The following is a 21,102-nucleotide window of genomic DNA, read 5'->3' on the forward strand; positions in this document are numbered from 1 at the left end:
AAAAAAAAAGAATCAGCACTGGTAGTTCTACGCTGTGCTCCTCAATGACGTAAACTTCTAAACTACAAACACAAACTGCAACTATGGCATCGTTTTCCTAAAACATAGATTTAATAAGCAAAATAAATGAAATACTTATCCTTAAGTAACAGCTTTAATGACTCACCATATTGACTGCAGGAATATATTTCTTTATAACCAACCAAATTTTGCCTGTCACACACAATAGAATCATTTATATGTCTTTTAATGGATTCCTTTTTATGCTGCTTCTCTCCACTTACCACTGGGGAAAAGATATCTGCTGCCCTGCGGCCAATTCTGGGCTCCCCAGTACAAAAAAAATAATGGAGCTACTGGAGCAAGTCCAGGAAAAGGACCATGAGGATGATTAAGGGAATGGCAGAGCTGTCATACAAGGAGATGCCGAGAAGACTGTGATTATTTAGTCTGGAAAAGTGGAGGCTCAGTGGGAATCTTCTCAGCATGTATAAATACCTGACGGGTGAAGAAAACACAGTCAGAGTTTTCAGTGGTGCCCAGTGGGAGGACAGAGGGAATAGGTGAAAACTGAAATAAAGGAAAAATTTTTAAACATAAGAGGAGTCTTTTTTTACTGTGAGTAGGGACAAACAACAGAATTATCTGCAAAGAGAGGCTGCAGAGACTTCATCCTCGGAGATACTCAAACCCCAAGCAGAGTGTCCTGAGGAACGTGCTCGGTCTGGCCTTGCTTTGAGCAAGAGGGCTGTGCACTAAGCCAGCTCTAGAGCTCTCTTTCCATCTCCACTATCCTGCAATTCTGGTTTTAATAAAAGCAGAAATGGTTTAGACAAAGCGTTCAGAATTAAAGCAAATTAAAGTCCCGCAGTTTACTTATTGTTCTTTAATGTGAAAAACTAAGATTACCACTGGAGTTTTAAAAGCCCGCTGGTTTTCTTATCTCATTTTCACAGCAAGTGTTATTAAAAGAACTGTCAGTAGGTACCAGCAGACGACAGGCTGTTTTTATGTAAATTTAAACATTTTTTACTGAGTCTGGTCACAAAATAACATTTTTTTTTTCTTCTCCTCTGCTCTGCATTTTAAGATATTAAACTGCCGCTTTCCCACTTTTTACACACCAGTACTTTCACCATCTCTCCAAAAAGTAGAAAAACTTCAATTAAATATTACTGAATTGATTCACATCACACAATTGGACTACTAAAACTGGAGCTATTGATTTTACTCATGCAAACCTGGAATCTTAACAGATACTACATTTGCTTTCCAAAAAGGGCATTTGAAGCGTTTTTCCTCAAGTGCTTTTCCTAACTTCCCTCCCCAGACTCACTTGTTGGCAGTTCCAGCCTTCATCAACCCAAAAACCCCTAAGAATCACTCTCTCTTCCTATTTATTACAAAATAGTCTTCAATACTGAAGGAAACATCTTTAGCAATAAGGTTATCCCTGTCCCAATGTCTCAAACTGTTACTGCACCCCATCTGCTATTCTTCCTGAACATCTTCAAAAATCAGTTTTTCCTTTTCGGTGCTGATTTCTTTGGTCACATTTTTGTATCTATCCTCTAATAACTTCGTCTTCCCTCTTCTCAATTTCTGTATCATCAATTAGTAATGCAAAATATACACTGTCAGGCAGTTACGTCCCCAAGAGCTGCTAGACTGGACTCTTCTAGCCTCCATGTGAAATTTCAGATCTTTTTTCACAACTTCAGGTTTTTCAGAATGTGAGAGCTGATGCCTCCTCTATTCATTACTCACATTCCTCTCTGCCTCCTTACTCCTCCTTTTGTTGTATTCTTCTTTTCTGAATTTGCCAGAAGCTCCCTTTTGAGCAGCATTCTCATATTTTCACCTTTTTCTTAAAAACACTTTAAAAAAATCTAACCAATTTGAATAGAAACGCAATTTAAATCTCCTACATGTGTCAAAACCAGTTGATGTTCTCAAATAAAAATTGCTCTAGACTTGCACAGACTTTTGCTGATTAAACCAGGTATGTATTCTGTTCCCCCTGCTGAATGTCTAGCTCGGCAAGCTTTTATAATAAAATACACTTCCAGAAAGTTCTTCCACACACCACTTCATGTAGTCTGAATTCCCATACACGTTAACGGACAGTGAATTCAGAAACGCATATAGGCTCCATTACCTCAAAAATGACCCTACAAAGGAAACTACAGCCAAATTCATAATTTTAATGGACTTCACAATTTTATAAAAACAGACTTTGAAGGTTAAATTTTTATTTTTATTTTTTTTAGCTTTAATTGCCTTTCACCATAGGCCCCAAGTCTGTGCTCCCAATCTGGATGTGCTGAGCGGCACGCTCTCTGCAAGGTGCAAAAACGCCGGCAGCGGTCTCAGCATCTCTTCTCTTTCACATTTTATTCGCCAGCATCGCTGAGCAAGAAAGCAGATATTTAAATAAGCAGTTCATATCACGAGGTCCAAAAAGACTTCTAAGCTTCTAAAAGCTTAGATAGGCATGCTCACAGAACAGAAGATTTAACTCCTCTCTCCTCTGTTTCCCCAGGAAACATCAGCACCAGGAATAATTTGTCTCTGACTTTTAGTAACAAGAACACTTTAGAAAGCTCTTCAAATTTATAGGATTTTTAAACCCAAGGATAAACCTTGGCTGTAGTTTACACTGCAGCTTGCACTTTTATCCATACAATATTTCCTGACCAAATTATAATCAAGTTTCTGCTCTGCAATTTTGGTGCTGCTATCGCTAGCGTTTATTACGCTATTAAATTGTTCGCAAACAGCTAAAGGCTGCCAAAACAATTTCAGCACATCTATTTCACTTTTAACAGCCTTTTGTAAGAAATAGCTCTTTAATTTATTGCTTACATATTACGGTCAAATAAACGTTAACAAATTGTATTACTTAGCTTACTGCCATTAGAATTTTTACACTTATTTTAGCCTTTAACCTGCCGGGATGTGTTCCTGTGTGATCTGCTCCAGGTGATCCTGCTCTGGCAGGGGGCTGGACTAGATGATCTTTGAGGTCCCTTCCAACTCCCAACATTCTGTGATTCAGTGATTATTTTTTAGAATGTACTTATTTAGCTATAAGTCCACTACTATGGCCGAAAACCCAGTAACATATAAACTTTTAAGCTGTGGTACCTTCAGCTATCACTGCTATTTCAGTTTCCCCTCAAAACCCCAAACAACTCATCAAAACTGTTTTTATGTGATGCTGAAGCCTTCTTTAAGTCTGGAATGTGCTATCAGATGCCATAAATTTTTAAGTAAGACACATCCTACCATTAAAACCCAACCACTAGCTTTCAGGAAAAGTAGGGAGTTAGGTGTCTGTGTTCATTTTTAGCTGCAAATATTTAAATTACAGACGTGATGTTGGTTTTAGATTTCCATCAAACCAACCGATGTTCTCTGCCCAGAACTTAAGGTTATTTTGAATTTGTCAAAGCCAACACGCCTTCTTGGCCAACCAACAAATAATGTGACAGCAAACATGTTCCAGCAAATACGTTCTCTCTCACTTAAGTTACTGTATAACTGACACTCTACGTTTATTTCTAAAAATATTTTATTCATATTTAGATGCCCCCTCAGGGAAAAAGAATGACTTACAATGACCGCAACCATCAGCCAACACAAAACTGGACAGGAGAAGGAGGTGCCAAGAAAACTTCATACATCCTTAAGGAAACAAAAGCAAAAGCTGTGTTTTTCAAAGACAAAATGTACACTGTGCTAGAAACCAGCAAGGCTTTGCGTCAGTTCTGAAACAGGACATCAAAAACTGCCATGAACCACACTTTAGACAAGTAATTTTTCCGTCCAAGCGCTCTTACATGTATCACTTTAGATGCAGACAAGCTCCTGTATGACATCAATGGGCAGCAGCACTTTTTTCTTCTGGCTCCATAAAAATTTATCCTTTTCCAAGTGACAAGGGCTGACCTTTCAGGGTACTACGTCTGCTCATGCTCTGCCCCCTTCTCCAACTGTTTCTAGCAAAACGCATCAGAAATGACAAGCAGAAATAAGTGTACTGTGTGGGCTCTGCTGATGCGCGAGGTCTCTGTGGCTGCTAATTAAAAAGGACGCTTTACCGAATTTTCATATTCAGGATGCAATTATTGCAAAGCAACGACATAAATTAACCTCACAGAACCAGGAGATCCTGGAGATCTGGACATAACATTCGGTGATCTCCCTTCCCCCCAAACCCATAAAATCCAACGTCAGAAATAATGTATATCCATAGGACGGCTTTGGGGTTGACTCGAAAGGAGAACAGAGATTTCTCTATTAGAATTCAAATGCTTGGCCACCCTTCCTCTGCTTTCCTAACCTAACTTTTTGTTTCTTTTTAATAAGAAAACGGAGAGTCAGCAAAATAAAATGTCACCATTAAATCATTTCACAGCATTTTGTGTCAGAAATGTAATGGAAAATGTGCACATCATGGGAAAGGTCACTGTTCTTCCAGAATATCTTTTCTCGTGGTTGAGGGCTCATCCCTCTCCAGACCTGAGCAGGCTCTACTGATGGTTGTTCTCCCTGGGCTTCATCTGGCAGCTGAAGGATTGTGGCATTTTCAGGAAACCACGGTGCAGTGATTTTCGTGGTTACCCAGCTGAACGTGACGCTATGATTTAGAATAATGACTCTGTTTATGTGCAATGGTAAAAGTCAGTTACTACAACACATTCCAATGCCAGCTGAAACCTCACCCTATTTCCCTAATACAGCACCACAGCAGAGCTCAAAGTCAGAATTAGAGGGATTTACTGCTCCTGCTCCTCAACAGTAAGCACACACGCAATACAAGAGCATTTCTATACTTAGTTTAACTGATTTCTGGGGAAAAAAAACCCCAAAATCAGTTAACTAATTAATGAAACAACTGCAAATTAATTTATTCTTGACCTTCGTGTGCGTTGTTAAAACCACTGATATGAGAAAGGGAACAGCCACATACTAATCTCTGCACATACTAGTCTCTGCTAAAATCTTTTAGATATTCACAAGGAAAACCTTTTTCTTGCATATTTTTTCCACAGCCTTTCTTCCCCAAAATTCAAAAAAGTTACTAGACCTTCCTCAGGATGAAGTCAGAGAGAAGCTTAAAAATTTAGCGGCAGCCTTATTAAAGACAGCATGGCAAAAATTTTTTAATTGTGTGTTTCTCATCTCCACAAGATAACAAAAAACAAATGACAAAAAAAAAAAGATATTTTAAGGCAAGTATCAAGAAGTCCATTCAAGGATAAATATTTAGAAAAAAAATTCTGAAGAAAAATGAGGTAGTTGTAAGGTAATGAAGAGCTACCTGGAACATTCAGGTATTGAATTCCTGTCTCGACACAGAATCCTGTCTTTGGCATTTTAAATGGTCTGAAACAAATGAGATGTCAAAATATAAAAAACTAATTTCATGGAGATGAGAATGTATAAAGAATCACACAAAGTATAACTAATAATAACAATCTCAATTGTTGTGAAGGAGAAGCCAATAAGGCAAAACAAAGTATGAGTCTAGCCTTGGAACAAAAACACACAAAAACTAAATAAAAAAAGAAACAGAAATTTAAAAATAATGTAAAAGAAAATTACAAAATTAATAAGGCGGCAGAAAAATAAACACATAATTCTATTTTACAAATTCCTAAGATTTGATTTAGGAAAAAAAAATAATTACTTTAGCCCAGATCATTCAATCAATGGCCACACCAACAGGGAACTAATGTAGGACAACTGACAGGATTTAAAAAACATGTAAAAGAAAATTACAAAATTAATAAGAAGGCAGAAAAATAAGCTAAACACATAATTCTATTTTACAAATTTCTAAGATTTGATTTAGGAAAAAAAAATAATTACTTTAGCCCAGATCATTCAATCAATGGCCACACCAACAGGGAACTAATGTAGGACAACTGACAGGGGACAAAACGAAAGATCTAGTGGATGTCAAAAACATACAAAGCTATTGCTTTAACCAAATTATCTATTTCAGCTATCTCAAAATAAAGGTCAATAACAAAAATTAATTTCTTCTGTCTTTACCAAATAGATCATAAAGCTGAAGAGGCATTATGACAAGAGCTCTATTTATTTTATTTTTTTCTTATGTTTTTAGAAGTATGTTCTCCAGTAAGTAGCTCTGAAATCTCTTAGGCTACAGAAATACTACACTAAAAAGAAAAATAATGTCCCACATACATATAGATTATCTACAGCCTCTCAGGCAATGCCATGTGTAAAATTCTTGACCTGGACCCAAACTGCAAGCAACTTGGCTGCACTGATTTATTAATGCAAACTTGTGCTTTGTGCCATTTTAATCATGTGAAGAACACCTCTGGTCAATGCTGAGAAAAGTGACTCAAAAAATCCTTAAGCTCCCTGAACCTCTAATTGGTTTTCATGTATGGGCTTCTCTGGTAACATCAAACATACTCACAAAAAAAATTGTTTCAAATAGCGTAGATAAAGCTTTGCACCCAAACCTCAAGCTTCCTACTGTCAAAACTCCACAGATTAACCAACTACAGATCAAAGATTTGTAACAGTATGGGGCAGAACTAGGAAAAGTCAGGAAAAAAAAGTCTGTAACAGCAAAATATTTTGCATATTCAGATTTCCAAATCAAATAGCTCTTAATATTTTGCATACTAAGATTTTCAACTCAAATAGCCCATAATTTACATCATGGTTCTGTGGACAGGCATTTAAATCAGGAACCCGACTGCACAGATGCTCACTCGACACTAGTTGTGACAAGTCAAAAGTGATGCTGCAACCCAGCGTTTCAATGGTTACTGTCTGCCCCTGTGCTCCTCTACCATATTATTTTAATACTTGAACACGAACATTCTCAGGTTCTAAGTTTCCTAAATATAAATTTTAGTTTCACGTCGTCTGTAGCAATGGCTCGGCTTAACGATGCAAAACAAATTCATAAAGAATCTGTTTTCTGAGCATCTGATGGGGTATCTGATACATTCGAACACCAACTGGCACAACTGATGCAATTTTCACCCTAATAAAAAATTCTTAAGAATGCCCACAAAAATAAGAAGCTACTAACCCCTACCAGGACGATTTCTTTTTGCAGCCATAACCTATTACTGGTATCCGGACTGGGAAATAATTTGCTACGTCATCAGCTTCCCTCTGCCATCACAGGTAACGTGATTTCATATTCTCTGCATCTTGTTTCATTAAAGCAATTTTAATCTTCCAAAGAGGCACCTCTCTCCATGACAACTTGATCTAAAGAGCAACATGCTCAGTGTATTATTTTATTTTACGTATTTTTTCCAAACCCTGAGAGTTATAGAAGCCAAAAAGGCACAAAGGTCTCTGATGCATGGATTTCCTAAGGCAACCAGAAACACAGTCTATAAATCCTGAAATACGTCGCTGCTCTGGGAACACCTGAACCAAATTTGGACTTTTTGCAGTACAACTTCATATATTCCAGGCACGTGCAGCTTGAGGCAGGAGCTGGGTAGCTCAAATGCAAATGGCCCTTTTGCTCAGCTTCTAGAGAAGCCCTGAGTAGCAGCGGTGTGAGTCTTGCTACCAGATGGAGGCACTTTGGAGAGAGTTTCACGATGCTGCAGCTTTACTGGAATGTCTGCTCTAGCACACGGATTTCCTGAAAGGGAAAAGTCTGTGGGATTTTGAAGCAAAATGCAATGCGGAATGGGTAATTCAGTTCGAAGGAATTCCTCTGCAAACAAAAACGAGCATTTGTCATGTGTGTTATCGTGCTATCTAGCATCAAAAGAAGCACTTTTTAACGAGTAGAAAAATAAAGTAAATGATGGAAAAAATGATCTAACAGGTAACTTAATTGGAAAAGATAACACACAGAACTAATCCTGTAAACTATATAGCAGAAATAAGGTACACAACCGAATGTTGTTTCCTTTCATTCAAACAGTTCATTCCAATAAAATAATGCATTTACAATCCTCTGTAAAACACAGGATTGTTGCAAACTGTGGCAGAATTAACTAATATTTTCCTTGTGATTAATCTCTACACTAGCAGCCTTAAACTTCTAAAACTACCATATATCAAAGCTTTCAACTACCATGATGGCCTGCTAATTTTGTTGCAGTGCATTTAAAGAAACTAATAATTAATATGCTTGTTCTGGACTAAACCTCAGCTTCAAAACTAGCAGCTACCAGAGGAGAAATCTTGTAACTGAAGGCTGGCATATCCCTCTCCATGCAAAAGTAAGAAATAAAAACGCAACGATGAACCTATACAGGACAAATGCATTTAAGAACATATGGTGAGAGTAAGTTCCAGAAAGAAAACTTCCAGATCTACATCAAAAATAAATACTATATACATGTTTAATAATTTGCAGCTTTAAATTTTATGAATACTTTATAACCAGCATTCAAACCTATGTTTCCAAAAACTTCTACTCTACATTATTTCAAATACATGACCTTAGTCTATCTTACCCTCTGTGAGAATAAAGTTTAAAAATTCAACACACGAAACCATAGAATAATGTATTACTATATGCATGCTCCAAATTTTGAGATGAATAAATCTAATGTTTTTTTAAAGATTTCTTTAATCTGGTCAAATATGATTTTGCCTCATACATAAACGATATTTTAATTTTACTTTGTTTTTCTCAAATCTAGTATTAAGGTATCTATTTTATCTAATGCACAATACTCCTAAACATTACCCAAGCACTTCTTAAAGCCAACAACTGAAGCTGTAATATTATTTTTCTTAATAGCAGCAGTTCAGAGAGGGATTATTTTCTGAGGAGAGGCCACTACTTTACAAGTGAAGCAATTCCAAAGTCTTCCCTTGGAGGATTTTAATCTAGATTAGCCTATGGATTCTTTTTTAAAAGCCTACTCTAAAAATTAAAATAAGATAAACAATTAAACTTAGTTTTTTCTTTCACCAGAACAGAACAGACAATAATACTGTGCTAGAAGCACTTGGTGTGTACAGGGTACAACTTACTCTGGAGGGTGGTGTGAGATGAAGGCCAAGGATGCAGATGGAGGCACCTGACACACACTTCCTTACCCATGTTTCTACCAAATATAATTAAGTCATAAAGGGGACTATTAGGAGTCAAGTAATTCCTCTGCAAGATCTATTATTCCAAGGGATTCATGCAAGACTGTAGTAGGGAACTCCAGAAACCTACCACATGTCTAAACTATATAAAAATTTAAAAAGTTCATAAAATGAAACCAAAGAAAAACATCATTACCCAAATGTTTTCTAAACCAAACAGCAGAGGAGTCTCTAAAAACAAATAAATCCCCTATGAGTCTTTTCTGAGTTTTCACATCAGGCTTTAGAAACTCCCCTATTTCAAAATATGTCTTCAGTTTCAAGCAAAGATTTTAAATATTTGATTACTCCCTAGGACCGAGTGGTGCGTTCTTACAGGTGTCCTCTGGTTTCACAATACTTTAGTTTCAAGCACACATTATAACTCCTTTCAGTGAACTCTAATCTGTTAAGTGCTGTGTCTCCATGTCTTGCAGCAAACCTATCTGCATCAAATATAAAACACTAAAAACCTGCCACAGTTTTACTATTGCTCTCAAAACTCAATTACAGTTCATGTAAAACGATATTCAAAATCTACTTTTCTCTAATTACAGACATAGCTTCCTTATGGTCATTATTAACATCAACAGACCAGACTCTGCCTCTTTGGAATAAATGTTTTCAATTAACTTTTCAGTGTTCAGCGAATTTGTAATTCCTGACTGTGCCACTCACTAATCCTGTAAAAGGTGAAAAGAGCAGAAGTATTTACCTCAATAAAGCTTACACAGAGGTATATACAAGAATTTACAAAACAAATGCACTGTAAATTCTAAAAAAAAAAAAAAACAAACCCCAAACAAACAAAAAAAACAGGCGACAACCAAACAAAAGGTGTATCACAAAAGGATCGCAGAACTGACCCTTTCTTGTGGAGCAAACCACAAAATCTAAACTTTCAGTTCTAGTGCATGTGCTAGACTGAAATGGTCTGTCTGTATAATCTGATATCAGTGAATCATTTTTTAATTAAGGCACTGTCTTTATATATGGAAACTATTAGCATGCATAAAGGTAGGGAACATGTCAATATGTTAAAATAAAATCTAATAATTAAAGATATTCTAACTTTAAACACTTTTTTGGTACAAAACGATTTTTAGGAAGAATTTTCAATCCTTTCACAAGCAATTATTTAAAGTTTTTAACCACATGAACAACAGGTTAAATAAAGACACTGCATGTATAACAAATAATCCCTCAGCTATCCAACGCTACGTGCAAGGTCTCAATCTCCATTACTCAAGTAGTCGAACAATTTAGTATTTTTTTAATTCCAGTTTCATTTCTAAATACCCTGCTGCATTCTTTGAAATAAAAAATAATTGCTTACCTTCATCTAATCCTTACTCATTTAGGAACCACAAAGTGCGAGCCACAAATTTTAGATAAACCTACAACTTTGAAAACCAGATTGTTCAAGAGCCACGTAACCAGCCCTGTCTGAGGTAACACACAGCAGAAAATGCTAAAACCCATCAAGCCTATTCCTTAAATCTGCACTTTCAGAAGCTGCATATTTCCATTTAAAGTAGGGACCAACTTCCACATGCAGAAAAATCTAAAACATGTCCACAAACCTCTCTTTTCTTACTTGTAGGTTGGTAAGAAAGGGTGAAAATATAATCCAATAGTTAGAAAACATTTGGGGGGTGAAGAAAATACTAGTTTTCTAGAGAAAGTTTTGGCCTTGGTAACAGATGGTGCCAAATAAAATTCATATTGAAAAAATACTTTGCAAAAATACTATTTCTTGCCTACGGGGAGCCCTATCAACTTGCAATTAAAGGAACACTCTCGTTCTACTCTGACAAAGGAGTCCTGCGTGATGGCACAGGCAGCAGAGACGTAGTTCAGGCAGAAGGTCGCTTCTCTTATTTTGGGGGAGCAGAAGAGAAGAAAGGATTCTGAAAACCTTCTCTGACGTAGCAATGCTCTGGGGATCACAGCCCTACGCAGCTTTGGCTGCGCATCAGAAGGTCTACCTGGTAGACAGCATCTTAGTACAGTCCCTGAACTTACTCTCATCAAGAGAAATACAGGTCTAAAAACCAAAAAAAAACATACTAACCCCCCCTCAAAAGTACTATAAACCATCACTCAGTAAGTGGTCACTTAACTTGGGTGAAATGCAGCTATTTGTAGGGATTATCGGAAGAAAGGCAAGTTTTAAATTCATTACCTCTTTTAAAAACTAATACAGAAAGCAAGATTTAAGAAAATATTTTTCCCAGTATTGAGTACAGAGTATAAGAAACTCCTTCACTCCTCCCATGCAGGATTCTGCTTCCAGGACTACCTATAAGGACAGGGAATTGGGTGTGTGTTGGCACGCAGTATGTTTATTTTTTGGCCTACCAGAATTAGTACTAAAACCTTTTCAACTAGTAAACAAGACATAGCACTAACGTTCTACCGTATTTTTTAATTGCAACTTTAAAATAGTTAAATAGCTAAAGCAGTTCTTCACAGCACTTTCTCATTTCGTCCTTTATGCCTCCAAATGTGGCGTAGGAAGAAGCAAAATAATTTGCTGCCTTTTTTGCAGCTGAGCACAGTACACGTTACTCCCAGGATTCCTTTGCACAACTAAACGGTCTTCCTGCATTTTTTGCAAACGACAGGGCCAAAAAAAAGGCTTTTTATCTTGCAGTTAAAAACTGCTGCCAGCAGCTCTCATCAGTATTTTACCGCCCGGCACCGAGCAGGATCTAGGAGGACGGAGCAGGGGTAGCTTGCCTGTGTGTGAGAGAGTCACACAGTTACGGATGAGGTTGTAACTCCTCGACTTGGAAATAAAAACAGAATCTGGCACACAATCCTTGAAGTTGCATCAACTTCTACAGTCATTCATACGCTGATACTAAAATCAGCTGTTCTGAGCACATCTGTGCTTGGGACGGATCCCGATTCTAAAGCTACGCGTTGCTCGAGTGTATCGTTGATCCTGTCGTAACTCTGACTCCTTGAAATAAATTAGATGTATTTTGGAACGATCCTTCCAGTTAAAAACCACAATTACATATGAGCTAAAGAGGATATTTTGTCCAGGAAAACCTAGTTGAAGCATACAGGATCTAAGTACAACGCTATTTTTTAATCTGAGCTTATTATAAGATCATTTTCATGAAAGCTCAGTAGATTCAATTAAAATCCACTGTCTCATTTCTAAACTCCATTATCCTTCTTTCAGGAACTGGGAACAGTTCCTAACCCTTCACAAAAGGGTCACAATGGCAGCTATAAAGTCAAAATCAGAAGAAGTTGTGGTCAACATTAGCTATTCAATGGCAGTTACTCTACATCTACGTGAAATTAGATTTCTGCACCTACTAAAACACAATTCAATAGATATTTTGTTTTCACTCCTGTTTCAGATAAGAAACATGATTATCAAACCCCTTGATGATCTGCATTAATGGAGGCTGCATTAATACATTTTTAAATCATAAATTCCTCATAATCCACATCTACAGATCATAAAATTGTTAATGAGGCTTATTTAATTACTTTTAGGATGCTCTTGTAGCTTTAATATCATTAAATTGCTGGTTTGTTTATCTTTCTGACCTGCTCTAAATCACTGACAATTCACCCTGACAAGAGGAAATTAATTCTCTTGGGTTAAAAACACAGATTACCTTGATTTTTAACATCTTAATCTACAGTGTAAATGTGTCTGGCAGGTCAATAAGTGAATCAAGTCAATCCTTCTGATGTAGTATTTCTCCTATGTAAGTTCTTGTTTGGTTTTTTCTTCCAAAAAATCATATTTTCTTTGTTACAGTCACGATGACGGAGTGATGAAGATGGAACTTTAATTCCTTATAAGGTCAGAGCATCAAACCTACCTGACTAGATTTTCATTGTCTCCAGTCCCTTTGCAGGTAGCACATTCGGTCCTCAAATCCTCCGACTTGGGCTTCTTCTGCAGAACAGATTGTCGCTGTCTTCTTTCCCTGGGGATTCGTTCCTGTGGTAGCAGAAGGCAAAAGAAAGGAATGGGGGGGAAAGGAGGGAAGGAAAGCAAATATTTTCAATTATAGCACTGGAAGTAGCACTTCAGCCCAAAGTTTAATTCTTTTTTTTTGTGAAACTCTTAAAAAAAAAATAAAGCAAACAAAACACTATTTTCCAACCTCAGGTTTTTCTTCTTCAGGCACAAAGCTTCGTTTTCGTCCTCTAGTTCTCTAGAAGAAAATATATTTCAGATTCAATATCAGGTAACAGAATGTTTTTGCTATTTAGATATTATTCACAACAACAACAACAGAAATACAGTGCATAAATAATTTAAAGCATTAACCTACAGAACTACTGCAAGATGATAATCGATGTTAGAACAACGGCTTCAGGTTCTGGAAATAAATCTACAGAACTAGCCAAAAAAGTAAATAAAAATATATTTGTTGACCAGAGCATGTGGAATCTTATTCTGAAAGAGACTGCTGTCACGATTACAAATCTCTTACACAACTTGCACAGACTTTCCAATAGCAAAATTGAAAATTGATATGAACAGTGTATCACAGTAAATTCCTTGAGCACTTATAAACGTTCAATTTGTGAGGCAAACGACCAGATTAAAAAAAAAATACCAAAATTAAAACTTCAAAATACAAAAAGTAAATAATTCTTTAAGTGTCTGAGGAGTAAGCAAGTATCAAAGCATTCACACTCAAGCTTAATATAAGACATTCATAAAAACGAAGCACATACCAAGCTATGACTGGTACCCAACAGATGGAACAGGTAACATAAAAAGTGGAAATTGTTTCAGCATTGCAGTTGACCGAAAAATCGAAAGAAAAGGAGGAAAAGAGGTTTCCAGGGTCTCTAACAGCGAACAACAAAGGTCTTCAAGCAGCTCTAAGTAACCGCACACGACTCACACTGGTGCAGCTTCAGTTCGCACGTTTTTATCTTATTTTAACAGCAGTTTCATGAGATCCACGTGCTACAGAACTGCCACAAGCTGACAACATCACGCTCTCTCCTCCTTAGCAAGGGAAGAAAATTGGAAAGGATGCGGAAGAAAATTAAAAACATCAGAGACTATCCCACTAAACTACATTACCTGATACGTTGGCACTAATCAAGTCAATAAATAAACTTTAAAAAGCTTGTGCTGCAGGAAGAAAAGCATCACCTCAGCAAGTCCTTTGTCATACGTGATAAAACCAACACCACAGCCTACCTCACGAGTACTTCAGGGGGGTCTCTTTGAAGGGGCTTCAGACTAGTTTCAGGTTAAGACTGTTCATTATTTTAACTATTTTCACACTTGAATACAGGCATACTTTCAATAAATCTGCCACTCCAACACACCTGTATCTTTCTACCTGTGCCGACTCTGATCTGCGCATGTTAGTAACACACTGCTTGGGAAGGGTTTTTTGGTTTTAGGCAACTCTTAACCTGTATTAGAAAGGAATGTAGTAGAATGGAAAATATTGGTTATTTTGTGCCTCTTTGGAATACTTTTAATCAACAATGAGATTCTCTTTCACATTTCCCTAAAAACGATTTATAAAAAAATTATAACACCTTATCTATTTAGTATGTATCAATATTTACTATACATTTAAGAATATGGTCATAATTGAGGTGCTCTACCTTTTACAATTTTACTACTTCCACAAGCCACACAGCAGATAACTAAGCCCTGGTTTCAGCAAGGATAGAGCTAATTTTTTTTTTCTTAGTAGAATAGTGCTGTATTAATAATTTGTATTGTTACATTTCATTACTATTATATTTTCTTACTACTACATTTTCATTTAGTTTAGTTATTAAACTGCTTTTATCTCAACCCACAAGTTTTACCTTTCTTTTTTTTTTTTTCTGATCCTCCTCCTCGTCCTCTGGGAGCGGGGAGGAAGGAGTGCGCGGCTGCGCGGTGCTTAGTTGCTGCCTGGGTTTAGTTAAACCACGACACCAATGTAGGATTAGAGGCATTAATGTGGTTACACGTCAACTACATGTTACCTAACCCAAGGTCACCTTAAATTAAAATTAGACATCAGTCCATTAACTACCAATTTTACTACTTTTTCCCATGGGCAGGGACACCTCCCACTAGATGAGGTTGCTCAAAGCCCCATCCAGCTGCTCTGAACGCTTCCAGGGATGAGGCATCCCCAGCTTCTCTGGGCAACCTGTGCCAGTGTCTCATCACTCACAGTAAAGAACTTTTTCCTAAGGTCTAATCTAAATCTACCCTGCTCTAGTGTAAAACCGCTGCCCCCTGTTCTATCATCACATGCCCTTATAAAAAGTCATAACCATTATGAAGTCGGACGCACTAAAGTCTGTGAGTCATTCTAAAAAATAAATTTATACATGTTTGCAGGCATTTAAAGCTTAAAAAGAGGTAGGAACTATTTTTTACCTTAAGTGGAAAAGACTGTAAGTTACTAACTTATAGTTAGTAACTATCTTTCAAGACACAATGAATAATATTTAAATTTCAGTAAAACGGAGATACAAGATTTATGAATAATTTAGTCACCTCTGTCAAGAAACCGTTGGCTTTCATCTGTCTGCTATATAACGTGTGACATTATTTGACAAGGAACGTCACATGAAATAATTGTGCTGTGCTTCCATTATATTTCTAAACCAAACGTACTTGAATCTGTTTGACAATCGCTAAAAAACAAACACTGACATCAACACCTTTGACATATACATTTGTTGGATATTTTATACACTTTTAAAGTAGTGGAGCTTTAATGTTTTTCCAAACTGATTTCCACATTTAAGCATGTTTGCGATGCCGACTTCTGCTTCGAAACATTATGGCCAGCATTTCAAAATGGAAAGTAACATCAAATTCCCAACTGAAAATTGCTCATTACGTGATTTTCAACAACAGCTTTTCAGTAACGAGGCATTTGTAATTTTACATATATTTTGGCTAAAGTTACCTTTCATGTTCACAGAGATTAATCAGATAAACCTGGATTACTCTGTCCAGCATTTTTCACTGCGGTGTGACTCGAAGTATTGTATTTGCATCTTAAAATGCTTTGAATAATTTGTCATTCTGAACCAGAACATCACAGATTACAAATATCAAATATTAGAGCTGCATGTACTTGCCATAAACAATTGAAAATTTAAGATTTTTTATAATAGAAAAGCTTAAAAGGAACAGCATTTTTACATATGTCCCATGGAAAATGCTACAACTGAGATACAATTGTTCATATTTAGAATTTATTTGGAAAATATGTTAATCCAGTACAAAATGCATACAAAGGCAGTGATTTTTTTAGTCAAAACGTGGCAATTCAATATCATAGAGATATCTTCAATTTAGGACTTCCCTATGTCATAAAACAGCGCAACCGGTTTTGTGAAGTGTGTCCCTGCGTTTCCAAAGTACTCAAGCAAGAAGTCAGGAAAGGAAAAAACTCAGGTTATCAGCTCCCTCATTTATTTTGTTATCAGCAAAATCCCCCTAACGCCAGTGCTATTCCCCAGCAGGTTTTATTTTGTTTCACTGCAAAAGGTAGATATGGTCTAAAATACCTACTGTTCGGAATAGACAACCTGCCCAGAAGAAAACACAGCAAGATCTGGATCAGGTAGACAGAACCCAGATGTGGCAACTGCTGCAAGATGATGCTTTAGGAGAGTAATTTACAAAAAGCACTGAACAATGGAATGCAGTTCAAAATACAGAACGATATTATTTTCTATATGTAGAGGTGAAGTGTTTTTGTAAAAAAATTATTTTTAAAAAAATTATTTCAAATTATTTCGAATACAGCTGGTTGGCAAGTCTTTGGTTGCGTCTCACTGTAACTTCTACACATGCATAACTCTGGAATTCATTCGACGTCCTCTCAAGTGAGAGATGAATGTGCTCAGACACTTAAATGTGCTCAGTCAGACACTTCCCTGCTGTTAACGGCAAGAGTCCAGCCACAGGAAGAGTTCACACCTAGAGTTAAGGACTGACCCTGCGTAAGTTTAACCATCTCAGCGATATTAAACCTACGCCAAGGTCATAATCGTGACACGCAAGGCAGGTAACTACTTTTCATTTCATATTACTGCAAAATTAGGGCCTATCAATAATAAAAATAAATAAAAAGAAGCAAAAAAAAAAAAAAAGCCAAAGTAGTAAAATTTGCTTTCCTAATACTATACCATAACACTCCCATCCTTCCTATTCTCTAGTGGCTTCTTAACCTCTCTTTCGCTACTACACTCAAACCAAGTCTCCCACCATATCCCCAGGTTCTCCCTGTACTCCTCAGCTACAGTGAGGACAGGGTGCGAACGACACGTGTTTCCCGTTGGACAGTGAGAGACCAAATGCAAAAGATAACCAGGCTCCTAATTAAAACCTCTTCCTTAATTAGTCCAGTTGCTCTAAAAAATATTTGAGAGCTAAAACCCCTTGGGCATGCATGTCTCTCTATCAAATCTTGCAACAACGGGTCAACAAGATAGGAGAGGCAATGCTACTAGAACAGTAGGTAACTATGTAACTTACTTTTGTTAGAAAATAAACTTACAAGATATTTTTTTTTTTAAACCAACAGTCAAAAGCTCTAGGTGCTGTGTCACAAAGAACACACCGTAGGGCGACTGCTAATGAAAGAGAGAAATAAAGTGTCTTATTTCATCAGCGCTACATCCCGAAATAACGAGGAGACCAAAATGGATCAATGAATCAAAATTCAAGCAGGTAAAAAAAAAAATTAAGAAGTTAAACATTAATAAATGATAACGATAGATTAAATTATTCCTATGAGTCATTTTTACCATAACATTTTGAGGGGAAAAAAAACCTCCATACATCAGTAAACTGCCTTCTAATTAAACTCTTTTAAAACCCCAGGTAAAGAGGCTGAACCACCTGAGTCAGTGAAATCGCCGAGGTGAAAGCAAGTCACCTCCCCGTGTCTCCTTCGCTACGTTAACTGTTTTTTTTACACTAACTGGTTACAATTTCTTTCCCACACGAAGGCACCAGAGACCCAGCACGCAACAGCACGAGCAGGTATCTGCGGAAATCCCGAGGTTTCCCCGTTTGCGTGAACTGCTTCTGCTAACAGACTGGACAGAGGATCCTGATTCTGCTGGTGCTTCTACACCTCCTGGATGTCACAGAAATAATATTATCACATACACAGAAATAATATTATCACATACACAGGGCTCTTCTCTTTGGCTCTTCTCTGAGCTTCTGATGCCACTCATGTCCTCGGCACCTGAAGCAAAGGGAGCCCAGGACACTCAGTCACTACTCCAAGCGCTCCTGGAGTTGAGGGGCACAAGAAATCATCAGCAAGTCGTGTGTTTTCATTTGAGAATTTCATATAAATAAATCAAAATTAGTCATATATATTTAAAAAGTTATTAAATTACTAAAGACACACTTGACTTAAAACTATTGGTACTATGATACTTTCTTTACTGTGCAAAGAATCTGTAGATGTTGTTTGCTGTCGTAATTATTAGAGGGCCAAATACAAAAGAACTTTCCATGCTTGGATTTTTGTAGGTCTGTAAATCTCACATTTCCTCTCTGCAATAGCACATATTTGTTTTTTATTTCCCTGACCTGCAGCTACAGTGGCTGCTCTAGACAGACGTGTAACTACAAGAAACACAGAGCAAAGAGGGCCAGTATAAGATTATAACCACATTTTAATTACGTTTCCTACCTAAATTCTTCAGGCATTTCCATTTTTCTCTCATCTCACCTTATAGCTGACACACTAATACTAGTGCTACTCTTCTATACTCTTTTATCAGAGTAGGATTCACTGATACACATCACACATAGCAAAAATTTTCTAACTCTAACCTTTGCACTCAAGCAGCCTTTAGCATGCTGAGAATCTAAAGACAAAAAAGAAAAAAACATTAAATATTAGAATGCTATTCAGTCATTCCAAACAAAGAGGTCATGGCAAGGAGTCATTTCATGACTACGTAACAGAAGATGGCAAACCATGACCATTTTGCTAAGATAACAGTTTTTCATCCATGATGTCACCCAACCCCATCGAGTTCAATATTATAAATGCCCTTTGCCAATAAAACGTTACAACCAAGCCAGTCGTAGAAAAATCCCTTCCTTTGATTTGCTACAATGCAGGAAAAATATTATATTAATGGCACCATACAGGCATAAAAGTATTTTAAATACAGGTAAGGACAGCTAGATCGACACCAGAGGGCACACTCACTAAGTGCAAACCAATGCGACTACCCTAAATGGTACTTATTACTAGTATTGAAAATATATCTCTGAAATAATTATATAATTTTCCGGAAAGCTGGCAGTAATAAAAAGGTAACTGTCAGACAAAAAGATAGAGCAGTAAACCAGAATGTGATTATAAAGAGAAACATGTCAACCACGAAGCTTAACTACACAGAATTAAAATCCTCCCTTTTCCTTTTAGTTTCCATTCACTTGAGAACTTTTGATTTTTAACAGTTGGACTTGATGATCTTAGAAGTCTTCCTAAACTAAACAATCTTCTGATTTATTTCTTAGAAAAACACTTTGCAACGCTCCTGCTGTCAACCTGCACTATCCCTGAATCTGGCCATTTACTTGAAACCACTGTTTCTAAGCACAGAGCAGAATTTGAGAACTAATTTCCTCCCAAGCACACAAGTTTGGAGAACTGAAACAACATGCACAGGAGGGCAAAAAGGCCAGAAAAAGGTATTTTAGCAGGTATTGCTAAAAAAAAAAAGTGATTATTCTCTGGAAACTTATTTGTGGAAGTGATAGGACGTGCAAGTTGCCTTTACTTACAGAGATATCGACAGCGCCAGTCTCTGGGACGCCATTTGGAATACGTCCATCTCTTCATGATTCTGACACATCAAGAAGAAGGGATCTTCCATTTACTTTTTTCCCTCCCCTCTACTTTCTTAAAAACCAAACCAACCAACCGAAAAACACTCATATCTCAAATGAAAACTAACTAACTAAATAACTAACTAAATAAATAAAGTCACCCACCAAACGCAAAATTCTGATACATTCCATCTGCTTCCAGCATCGTGGAAGTGCTGTATCAATTTCTGGTACTTCCCTCCTTTCTCAGTTCGCTCTCAAGCCAAAAGGAAGAGTGCTACGTGATCATATATCCACCAATTTGGCAAGCCCAAAGCCCATTGAGCTAGTTTTATGTTTGCACTGACAGGTCATAGACTCAGTTGAGCTTTTACATTCAGTTATGAAGAAGAAAACAAAAGTATTTATAATGAAAACCTGAAGTTTCAGGAAGTTGAGTAATTCCTGATTATTATTTTTTGTGTAGTTCACAGCAGTTTCTTTTGAGTATGTCAAAACAGTTACTTTAAGAGGTCTTCCAAGTACTTATTTAGAAGTCTTATTTAAATGAGTTGACCAATCAGTGACAACACTAATTAAAATGATGACTATTAAGTATAGATAAGAGTTTTAATTTTTCTTTTTGAAGCACTGGTACTTAGACTCAAATGGGAATTGATGTTCTGTTTTCCTCCTGTAGCCATCTTTTATTCAAAATTTGTATCTATGACATCACATAATTAAGTTACACAACAGATGTTTGGAAACCACTTTGGTGGAAACGCTACAAGATAACAATCCTGTTTATCTTTGAATATACATGGTAAGAAAAAAATCACCTCTGTTATCTTTTCCTATTTGAAACAAAAGCAAAAAATAATGATCTATTCTAAATACCAGTATTTGTTACTAAAACAAAAGCAGTCTACACAACTCCTCCTTCAGTTCACAGGTGCTTAGTAGTTTTGGGTTTTTTTAATTCTTGGTTTTTTTAAAACTAATCTACCTAAGACTAAAGCTCCTCAGGCACAGATTTGTCTTATTCCATGTTCCAACAAAGAAACATCATAGTGTTGACTAATAATTCTTCTCCCAAAACACAGATCTTTTTACTGCTTATAAAAATGACTGTCGATTCATCTGGATTTTCTACAATGTAATTGTAGGGA

At 36.8% G+C, this 21,102-nt stretch overlaps 1 protein-coding gene across 1 annotated transcript in view; it reads right to left on the reverse strand.

Moving 5' to 3' along the window:
- The window catches only part of PHF14 (PHD finger protein 14), a gene marked incomplete at both ends in the record, with an annotated part of 64,037 nt that overhangs the window by 25,908 nt on the left and 17,027 nt on the right, over positions 1 to 21,102 (reverse strand). Inside the window, 2 exons of the mRNA XM_009877085.1 lie at positions 12,966 to 13,087; positions 13,254 to 13,304. Of these exons, the coding sequence (XP_009875387.1) occupies positions 12,966 to 13,087; positions 13,254 to 13,304 (173 nt within the window). The remainder of the gene's footprint in view (positions 1 to 12,965; positions 13,088 to 13,253; positions 13,305 to 21,102) is intronic.

Source organism: Apaloderma vittatum, unplaced genomic scaffold (assembly GCF_000703405.1).
Source record: "Apaloderma vittatum isolate BGI_N311 unplaced genomic scaffold, ASM70340v1 scaffold769, whole genome shotgun sequence".
Lineage (NCBI taxonomy): Eukaryota > Metazoa > Chordata > Aves > Trogoniformes > Trogonidae > Apaloderma > Apaloderma vittatum.